The sequence below is a fragment of the Tenrec ecaudatus genome, chromosome 4, assembly GCF_050624435.1.
Source record: "Tenrec ecaudatus isolate mTenEca1 chromosome 4, mTenEca1.hap1, whole genome shotgun sequence".
Classification (NCBI taxonomy): domain Eukaryota; kingdom Metazoa; phylum Chordata; class Mammalia; order Afrosoricida; family Tenrecidae; genus Tenrec; species Tenrec ecaudatus.
This window is the reverse complement of record NC_134533.1, coordinates 177391146-177402058: the sequence shown is the minus strand read 5'-3', so window position 1 is coordinate 177402058 and position 10913 is coordinate 177391146. Positions and strand designations below refer to the sequence as shown.

Below are 10913 nucleotides of genomic sequence, written 5' to 3'. Positions count from 1 at the left end.
GGACAGTTTTATGAAACACTGTCACCTGGTCCTCTTGATCTATTCGACTTAGCTTCTGGTGGTGTATGAATTTTGAAGCCCCACGAGCAAATTCCAGAATGCCAACTTAATTCACCCTGTTCACACTATGCCAGACTCAAGGGAAGACTCACTGGCCTCCCTCTCACCTGTATATTTTAAACTTTCCGCTTGAAATGAACAGGTGTAGGACAAATTATTCAACACTTATGTGACATCACAATGAGTTCTTTCATGGAATCTTCTCTTGGCTTCCCTCACAGCCATTACTGTGTTCCCCTATTCAATCACGGCTGCCATAAGCAGGCAGGCAGGAAGCACGAGGACATTTTCTCTTGCATCTGTAGGAGACCTTGAGAGCAGACAGTACCTGCTCCAGGCCTGTCAAACAGATGCTTTGCTCACTTTTCTAATGTTCAACCAGTGGAGGACAATCCAAGCGGCTGGCGCTCCTCCCTTGCTACAAAAGGGTGTTTATTAGCCGGGACAGCAATGAAACATTTAATACAATGTCCTTCATAACAAAGGGCTCATGTCTTCAGTCTTTCATCTGGATATGTAGTCTGGCTCCTCTCCTGGGTAACCTATAGCCTTCCTAGAGGCTAGCCCTAATTTATTATTTATTTATCCATCAGGATCCCACTTATTTCTTTTTCAATCATGCTGTAGTTGTATGTAATTGGCATGAAAGTGGTTGATTTAAACAGTTCCTTCTTTCCTACCAAACGAGCTAATTAAGTCGCAACAGAAATTAAGAATGTGCTCATTCTCCCATCAGCCCTGCTTCCTGCCCGTGTCCTGTCTATTCAAGAACAGAAAGAAAGGGAAGCTACTTCTGAAAGAGAAATCCAAACCTTTCCCCCTCCTCCCCCTTTTATTTTTTGGCTTCTTCTGAGCAATTGTCATCAAGAAATTGCCCCCACCAACTCGGGGCTTGAGTTCCCTGCGGTTTCAGCCTTCCTATGGCTCAGTGGTGGCGCCGCTGACTTTGAATCCTTTGCTGCCCACTTCCAAGATGTTTGAGTTATTTATTTTAAACGTCTTATTTGATTGAGCTGTGGAATATTATGATATCTGTAAGCGCTACCAATAAAATGATTTAAAATAAAAAGAATCCTAGGACCAGGATTGTTGAGGGATTTTTTCCCTCTTGTGATTTTAGATGCTGGTGGGCGGGGTCAAGTCAAGGAGACAGAAGGTCTGGTCCTTCCCTCTCCTTACCCTCTGGGGCCATTTTCCTTCAGGCAGTTCTTTCCCCATCTGTGTTGCTCTTCTTTTCATTTAAAGGAAAAAGAAGACGAAACAAAAGAATGAAAAACAGGCAAAGAAAGGAAAATTAACCAAAGCAAAAAATATGACATCTTTGGAGAATGGCCAGTGTGGTAGAAAACTCTCGTGTGTGTCGATGTTTATAAGCGGAACTCAAAATTATTATGGAAGGACCACGCCTGTATTGGCAACACAGGTGGCCTGGGAAGCGCCCAGGTTCAACGAAAGCAGGGTTTCTTCTCCGCTCGCTCATTTGGCAAAGGAGCGCCTGTTTTGCTTCTGCTTCTGTTTCCATTCCTCATACCTGTGAGTTAGAATTCCTTGTGCTGTGTTCTGCTCTAGGTGCTGAGGAAAGAGCTCCTGAGGGGCAACTGGGGATCCGGGTCTCCTAAGGTGACTTGGTGGCACGAAGGCGAAGTGCCTGATGATGGACAGAACCCACCCAGAGGTTCTGCGGGAGAAAAACCTGGCAATCTGCTCCCATAACCATCACAGCCTCGCAAACCCTACAGGCAGTCCACTGTCACACCACTGTGTCTGTGAGTAAACACCTACTCTTCAGCACCTACACTAGTGGTTCTCAACCTTCCTAAGGCCGTGACCCTGTCATACCGTTCCTCCTGTGGTGGCGATCCCAACCATAACATTATTTTCCTTGCTGCTTCAGAACTGTGATTTTGCCACTGTTATGAATCATCATGTAAATATGATATGCAGGGTTTTTAAAAATCATTTTATTGGGGGCTTGTGCAACTCTTATCACAATCCATACATCCATCCATTGTGTCAAGCACATTTTCTCATTTGTTGCCCTCATCAGTCTCAAAATACTTTCTACTTGAGCCCTGGGTATCAGCTCATTTTTCCTCTCCCTTGCCACGCAGGATGTATTTTCATTGTTACAAATTGAACATAAAGCATAGCGATCAATCACAAAAACAATATGTAATTATATATTTGAAATATTTTCTAATGACAATTAAAATTTTGTCATGCAGCATGGGTAACAGTCTTCACGCCGGTTACTGTTTTCCAATGGTCTTAAGCGACCCCTGTGAAAGGGTCGTTTGACCCCCCCAAAGGGGTCAAGACCCACAGGTTGACCACCATTGACCTACACCATAGCAGAGACTGCCTCAGGTGCCCTGGTGGTGTAGTGGTTACCTGCTTTGCTAACTCTGAAGTCAGTAGTTTTAAACTACCAGTGTCCCTGAGGCAGAAAGATGGGGCTTTCTACTCCTGTAAGGAGTTAACAGTCCAAGAAACCCACAGGGGCAGTTTTACCCTGTTCTGTGGAGTCATTATGAGTCTTAATGGAGTTGATGTCAGTGCATTCCCCCCTCCCATCCCTCAGACTGAGACATGTTTCCCACATTCTGACACCTACCCCCTCCACTTCCCTTTCAGTGGCTTTGTCTCTGGCTTGGAGGTTATTTAGCATCCCCCCCCCCCTTTGCCTTCAACACATTTGTCCAGCTCAGCTGACTTAAGGATAGCTTCCAGATCGATTTACCCCTAGAAAACCCACTGAATTCTGGAGAGCAAAATTAGAGCGGGAGGTCGGGATATCTATACTGTGAGTGTTGTTGATGTAGGTTTTTCATCCATCCTTATGGTTCAAGCATGGACAGTCAGGTTGGGCAGTTTTTGTTTTCTTTTTATTGAAGTATACTTTACACACAGTATGGTTTTGCACAGGTTTTAACGGACAGATTCTGAGTTCTGAGCTATGTATATACCCATGGATCTGTATTCCACTAGCGCAGAAGGCTCCTTAATGCTCTTCTGCTATCAATGCTCTGTGACCTACCTGAAGGTGGGTGTTTCCTGTTCTAGGTTTTTCTGTAACTGGAACCACACACCGTGGACTCTTTGTGTTTGGCTCCTTTCTCCCAACACACTTTGGAGATTTCTTTAGGTTGTTCCATGAGGCAGTGGGCTATGTGAGCTTCAACAGGACCCACTAGGAGCATAACATTAGGACAGGGAAACTTCTGCTAGCCCAGCCAGATAGTCACAAGCAAGGTAAGTGGCCTTCTTGGTCCTTTCACGAGAACATGCTTCCAGAGCCTTGCAAGGGCCTCTCCCTGAGCCACCAGGCAGCCTGTCACCACCCAGATGACCGAGGAGGGGACATCACCTCTGTCCTTGCGCCTTAAACAGCTGCCCTAGCCCTATTAAGAAGCCCAAATTGGCCCCTCTGTCCATGCTCTTTGGGCTCGCTTAACTCCGCACACAGCTGTGTGATGTTTTTGTGTTCACCACAGATAGCTAGAGTCTTTAAGAAAACGTAGAAATTTAAAAGGTGTGGGTAGAAAACCCACATCTCACAGAAAAGGGCTATCAGCCCCCGTAGAGCTGGGCTCTACAGAATGAAATCTTTTCTTCTTTTTTAAATAAACGGAAGAGTCACTCTCCATTCCTCGCTCCAAAGGTTTCAAAGGTCGTCACACTGAAGCCCAGGGTCGGTCATCTCCCTAGCGGCCTGGAGAAGGGAGGAGGTTGGAGGGAGGAGGGAGGGAGCACACAAAAGCTAGCCGTGCTGAGAGGGCTAATGTTTCCTGTTTGCCTGGAGCCCCCTCCCCCGCCTCCCCTCCCTCGAGCCCCCTCCCCCGCCTCCCCTCCCTGGAGCCCCCTCCCAGCACTCCGGCGGAAGTGAGTTTGCTCCTTTGGAGATTAAAAGGATTCCGAATTCCGATCACTCCCAATAACCGGCATCAGGAGAAGAGGTGGTGGAGGAGGAGGTGGAGGAGGAGGAAGAGGCGGCAAAGCGGAGAAAGAGGGGGTGCACACAAGCGCAGGCGGCCCGAATTTGGGGGTGTTGTGCAAGCCCCAGGAGGCCGGGGCTCCGCGTGAGCAAAGCCCGGCCGGCGCAGCGCGGTCTGCACCACCCGATTCCTGTGCTGCGACTCGTTCCCGAGGGAAGATGACGCGGGCGCGGGCCGGCAGCGCGGGCCACGCGGCTCCGGAGCTCGGCGCGCGGGGCCGTGGCCGATTCCACTGATTGCATCGCGCCCGGGAGGAGGCTCCGTGCCCGCGGCTCGGGATCGGTGGGGGGACCAAGGCGAGGGCGAAATGGCCCGATGACAAAGGAAATGTGATCCCTCTTGGCTGCCAAGGTTTCAGAGAGGACGGACTCGAGGAGGAGGGGCGCGCGGCGCGCGCGGAGCTCGGATAGCATTGCACGACGGCCCGCGCGGAGCGGGTAGCGGGTACATCTAATATCTTCCTGCCGATGAATAATTCAAGGCGACCCGCGGGGACCTGCGGCCCCGCGCTGCGGCGCGGCTAAGCCGGAGGGAAAGGAGCGCGCGCGAGGCGCCCGGGCCGGGCGAGGAGGGGGCACCAGGGCCCCGGCCGGCCGCGTGGGGCGCGCGTGCGTGTTGAGCGCGGCGGGCGGGCGCGCGGGAGACTCGAGGGCGCGTGGGACGCGCGTGCGTAGTGCGAGCGTCCGGCCACGGCCGGGCCCCCACGAGCTGCAGCTGCGGCCCCGGCCAGCCGCCCGCCCTGCAGGGGAGGCCGCGCCCGGCGGTGCTCAAGCCCCGAGCGCTGCACGCCGGGCCACCCAGGAGCCCCCTAGCCGCCGCGTCATGCGGCGCCCCGGCCGGCGCGGCGCACACCAGATTGGCGACGCGCCGCTCCCGCCTTTGCTAGTTTGGGGCGCTTTCCCTCAGCAAGAGACTAAATCCGTCTAAAGGAAAACAACAAGCAAAAAAAAAAAATCCCAACTAACTCGTCGAACCAAATTGCGCTTCTCCCGCCCGGACGGGGCTTGCGCAGCAGACTCGCGTTTCGGGGACTCCCTTCTGCGAGCGCCGAGCGAAACCCTAGTTGCTTCAGGAAGCCCTCTGACCTCCCTGCCCCTGCTCGCCCCCAGCGTGTCGGGACTTGTTGTGGCGCTACCGCTTGGGAAGGCACGCTGGTCCCCAGTCGCCCCCGGAGAGACACTTAATGTCCGCCGCGTCGGGGGTGGCCGCGCGCGGGGCGGACGCGGCGGGGCCGGGCGGCTCAGGGGCCGGCCTAATCGATGCCTTTTTCTGAGTGAGCCGGCTGCTTCCCCACCCACATCGTGCGCGCTCTCCTCCTCCTCCTCTTCCTCTCTGGTCTCCTCCCTCCTCTGGGCCGGGTTGCAAATGGCTTCGTTCCCCGAGACCGACTTCCAGATCTGCCTCCTGTGCAAGGAGATGTGCGGCTCGCCGGCGCCGCTCTCCTCCAGCTCCTCCGCGTCGTCGTCGTCCTCCCAGACCTCCACGTCGTCGGGGAACGGCGGCGGCCCCGGGGCGGCCGCGCGCCGTCTGCACGTCCTGCCCTGCTTGCACGCCTTCTGCCGCCCGTGCCTCGAGGCGCACCGGCTGCCGGCGGCGGGCGGCGGCGCGCCCGGAGAGCCGCTCAAGCTGCGCTGCCCCGTCTGCGACCAGAAAGTCGTGCTGGCCGAGGCTGCGGGCATGGACGCGCTGCCCTCGTCCGCCTTCCTGCTCAGCAACCTGCTGGACGCCGTGGTGGCCACGGCCGACGAGCCGCCGCCGAAGAACAACGGGCGCGCCGGCGGCCCGGCGGGCGCGGGCGGCCACAGCAACCACCGGCACCACCCGCACCACGCGCACCCGCGCGCCGCCGCGCCGGCACTCCCGCCGCCGCCCGCGCCGCCCCGCGCCGCGCCGGGCGGCCCTTCCGCCTCGCCGTCCGCGCTGCTGCTGCGCCGGCCCCACGGCTGCAGTTCCTGCGACGAGGGCAATGCCGCCTCGTCGCGCTGCCTCGACTGCCAGGAGCACCTGTGCGACAACTGCGTCCGCGCGCACCAGCGCGTGCGCCTCACCAAGGACCATTACATCGAGCGCGGCCCGCCGGGTCCCGCGGCGGCGGCGGCGGCGGCGGCGGCGGCCGCGGCACAGCAACTGGGGCTCGGGCCGCCCTTCCCCAGCTCGCCCTTCTCCATCCTCTCGGTGTTTCCCGAGCGCCTCGGCTTCTGCCAGCACCACGACGACGAGGTGAGCGCGCGGGGCGGCCTCGGCCGAGGTGCGCCCGGGGCTGGGCGCGCGCGTGGGTGCGGGGCGGATACACCTGGCCTCCGCGGGCCTGGTTATGGAGGGGTCTCCTAGTGCCCCCCCACCCCCACCCCGGGAAGGGAAAGCCCTTCCTTTCGGAATGTCAGACTCCGATTTTCAAAGTGGAGCGGGCATCGGGCTGGGAAGTAGAGGTGTGTGGACGCCCGGGTCCCAAGAGCGGGGCTCTAGTTTCCGTGTAAGCTACCCCCACCCCATCGTGCCAAACGAGGCCACCGTTGTCGCGGTTAATCCGGAGTTGGAAGGCGCCTGCTTGTGGGGGCCCACCCACCACTGCTCTGGAGCGGGGGGGTGCTTTTCAGTTCCATGGGCGTGCAGACTTGTCCTCAGCAGGACGCACGAGGGGCGTTTGCGTGGCCATGGACGGAGCCTCCCTGAGCGTGGGGGCAGAGGCCTGGCCCAGAGAGAGCGCCCTTCCATTCTCACCCGTGTTTGCTTTTAAGGAAGGCAGGAGCTGGGGGCGGGCAGGGGGGGGGCTGTGTGTGCGCGCGCGCATCCGAAATAGGGTTTTTACTTGTACATTTTGGGGGGCTGGGCTCCCCGGAGGGATTTCTGAACGCGTATTCTGTAGTTTTCCTTTTGGGCAGCGTGGAAGTCTCCTTGTGCTGAGAGAGTTTTGTGGATTTTTAATTTTGTTACGGTAAGATAAGGAGCAAAAGGCTTTCTTATCTCGATCGTTTTAGCTAGTCCAGTCTTAGCGATACGATGACGTCCCCCGAGTTGTACATCCGTGAGCAGTATCCGTCGTCATCGCCTACAGAAGCCCATCAGGCGTGCAGCTTTCACTGGATCTGTAACCCCGGGGTTGTGGGGCTCCTATGTGCTCGGTGGTAGTCTCCAGTTCCTGCACCATAAAAAGTGGCTTCTGGCGCCCGGGCTCTCCTGTGAAAGCCCTAAGACTGAGCCCCGAGATGGAACTGGCTTGCCCAGTGCCCTCCTCGGTCCACGGTAGCCCGACCCAGCGTCCCCTCTGGACCGGTTTCCCTGGTGGAGGGCCTGACACCCACCCACCACCGTCCACCCAGGGGTTCAGCCGCACGTGGTTCCTTTGGCTGGCGCATGAATAAACACCTCCTGCGGATTTTCCGCACATCACGTGACACCCCCTGCCTCACCTCTTGGGAGTTGGTGTATGTAGATTAAATATTCCTCTTCCGCCCCCTGGGACGCCAGGGGGTTCGAGGCTAAAGAGATTTGAGGAGCACCTTTTTAGGGGAGGGGATGCAAATTGGCAAAACAGTATCCTCGTTAACTTTTTTTCCTACCTGTAGCTCCGTGAGATTTGGCGTGTGTAATCGATTTAGTTTTGCCTTGGGGGGGGCGGGGGACTGGGACGGTAGCAACTTTAAAAATCCCATTTTTAAAGCACAGCAAGACAGCCTGTGCTGCCTTTCCACACAGATGCTATAACCTGGGGGTGGGGGGAGAAGGAGCTATTGCCCGATGGCCACAAATGATGGCCACAAATCTGGCTTCTCCCCCTGGAAAAATGCTAATTCTAATCTACTTAATGGGCAGCAACTTTTTAAAAGTGTGAACAGGGGCTGGGGGGAGGGAAGTTATCCATTTCCTTCATTTTTTAAGGTTTAAATGGACTTAATTTTTATTCTTATTCATATTCATGCCATGTCTGTAGTGTGTTTTTTGGCTTCAGAAAAGAGAGCTAAATACTGCCCCAAATCTTTGGAATGGGGGGAAAAAGTACCACAAAACCCTGAACTAATGTATTTGCATATTAGGTTCAGGTAGAGTAAGGGGGCATGGGTAGAGGGCTCCCAGAATCCAGGAGAATTTCCCTTCCCTGGAGGGGCCTTGATTAAATCCTTTCCTGCAGCACACAGTTTTATTTGTATTTACAGGGAAAGAGCCACTTTACATTTGGCTAAATCCCAGAAGATGCTTGCTCAACGCAGTCGAACTTGTAAAAAGGTTTCTTCACCTTTTTAAGTTGTAAACTTCTTCACATGGAAGAGCAAGAAGCTAGGCGCTCCCACCCTGGGGGCCCGTGGGCCCTGAAAATTCCCTTTCTAACATGAACATGCGTGCAATACTAAGTTAACATGGCTGCCCATAAGGTTGAGGTGTAGAACGAAGTATCTTTTTTTCCCCCTGTATTTTTTTTATAAATCATTTTATTGGGGCTCATACAACTCTTATCACAATACATATATACATCAATTGAGTAAAGCACCCTTATACATTCGTTGCCCTCATCATTCTCAAAATTTGCCTTCCACTTGGATTCCTGGAATCGGCTCATTTTCCTTTTTTCCATCCCTGAAATCTTTTTTTAAAAAACATTTTATTAGGGGCTCATACAACTCATCGCAATCCATACATACATCAATTGTGTAAAGCACATCTGTACATTCTTTGCCCTCATTTTCAAATGAATTATCTTTTTTAAAGGTATTACATTTGTCGAGTTTCGTCTGAAATTCTCAGCCTCTTGGATTCTTCCGGAAAAAAAAAAAGGGCGGGGTGGGGAGAGAAAATGCGGAAATTAGTTTTTAGGCCTCTGAGTTAATCCCTTCATTTTCGATTGCTGGAACATTTGAATTCAAAAATAACAAGCTCCAAGGTTGACCATGGAAGACTGTCTGGTCCCCCATCCTTTGGCTTAAATTATTTTTCTCTGCGAGGAAGAGGAAATGATCCCTAAAGTTTCAGAATTACAACTTTTTGGAAAAAGCCAAGCCCCTGACTGGGAAGCGGGGGGTGTACGTGGAGCTGAGGGGATATTGCGGTGTTGGCTTGGCCTCTTACACCCCAAGTCAGCAGGCCCCATTAAATAATTCAGGGCGCCCCTGTTTGCCGCGCCCGAAGCCACCTGGCCTGGAGCGGAGGCCTGCACGCGGCCCCTGGTAACTTTAGAGAAGTGGCCGGCGCGGGGTCCGGCGCGGACACGGCCTTCATGGCGGAACCCCTCTGGAAGTGGCCGGGACTGGCACTTGAGCACCCGCCGCAGTTGAAACACGGATGGTTTTGGAACCACAAAAGCCGGGTGTGGGTTTTGCCATGGCCGACCCGCCCTGGAGGACACGTTGGCGTTGGCGCGCGCGCGCGCGCGGTCGGTCAGTCGCCAGGCCGCGGAAGTCCGGAGGCCTGGCCGCTACTGGCCGCGGACCGGAGGCCGTGCCCGCCGATCCCCGGATCCCTGGCTCGATCCCTGGCTCGGCCGCGCCACCCCGACCCTGCCCGGCGCACCCCGCGTCCGGACCGTACTCAGGGCCCGTGAAAATTGGTCTGAGGGGTTCGCCCCGAGACGGGAGGCGCTGCGTTGGCGGCGCGCGGCCTGCAGTGTTCGCGGTCCTGGCCTGTAGCGTCCGGCTCTTCGGCCCGTGGCGCGCCTGCTGGGCGCCTTCCGAGCGCGGGGTGCCAGTATTCGTAGATGGCGGGCGACAGATGGGCCGCGATCATGCCCCCATCCCCTCGAAGGCCCCCGTCCCTAGGGGCAGTAGCACTGGTCACGCGATGGCCATTTTGAGCGGCGGGAAAGGGTAGTGCCGCCCAGCGCCGCGTGGCAATATGGCTCGCGGTAGGCTGGAGAGTGGGATTTCTTGAGTTTTTCGTCTGGAAAAAGGGTTGCGTATGTTGAAATAGTTTATATTCAGATGTGTCCGGGAAAACAATCAAAGATGGCATGGAAAAAGTCTCTTCCCTGGGCTTTTCGGGGTTAACACAATCACCCTCCGGAAAGAACCCCTCATGTTAGTTGCTTGTGGATTGCTTTTATCTTGTATCTTAAAACTGTATCTGAAAACTCCCTGGAGGGAGACCCTATGTGTGCAGTCTTCCCAGAACTGCTCTGTGGGATACGGAAGCAAATTGCCTTCTGTCTTCTGTGAGGGTCGTCCCTAACATCTCATTAAAAAAAGCAAACAGAAAACTCACCCTCATTGCGGATAATCTGACGCATATCAACACCACAAGAGAGGATAGAAATGTCCCTGTGAATTTTCAAGACCGAATGCTTCATCTTATTTCTTAAGGGCAGCAAGTAATTTCAAACTCTTGACATGGTGATTAGACGCTCAGTGTTCAACCACCAAGACTTTCTTTGGATAGATTTTGAGCCTCTGGTCATTTGGCCATTTGGGGATTTCTACCTGTATTAAGCACACTTTTTTGCCCTACATTTTAGAGTCTAATCTTTTTAAGGCGCACACACCTGGGCTGTACAAAAAAATCATTCTAGTATGTATGCATCCCCTGGTTCAACTTCCGCCTCTCGCCGCTCTACAGGATAAAGTTTGTATTTGTCACCCCCACCCGCATCTCACATCCCTATTGGTCAGAAACCACACTTCCCAGACTTTTGAAATATGAAAGAAATAATTAAAGAGGTGCTGCTTTGAATTCTGTTGATGAGATATGAAATTTCTGGCTTGGGAGACCATTGAGTGAAGAAAATGTTTAGTAAGAATCAGAGGGAGAAATACTCATGGATGTGTTAATTCTCTTTGAATGTGCTGCTTGTGAGTGTTTAAAAGCACTAGAGCAATGCGCCTGGTCTGTCCTTAGAGTGCCCCAATGGACAGGGTGGGGGTGGAAGCAGTTAGT

General features: G+C 54.3%; 1 protein-coding gene and 1 non-coding gene across 2 annotated transcripts in view; one reads left to right on the top strand and one right to left on the bottom strand.

Moving 5' to 3' along the window:
• Positions 1-285: 285 nt before the first annotated feature.
• LOC142447621 (small nucleolar RNA SNORA31) lies at positions 286-415 on the bottom strand. Its single transcript, XR_012784290.1, has one exon. It is a non-coding gene; the product is annotated as a small nucleolar RNA SNORA31 (small nucleolar RNA).
• Positions 416-5420: 5005 nt separating this feature from the next.
• TRIM71 (tripartite motif containing 71) overlaps positions 5421-10913 on the top strand; it is a 67488-nt gene continuing 61995 nt past the window's right edge. Inside the window, exon 1 of the mRNA XM_075548935.1 lies at positions 5421-6275. Within this exon, the coding sequence (XP_075405050.1) occupies positions 5421-6275 (855 nt within the window). The remainder of the gene's footprint in view (positions 6276-10913) is intronic.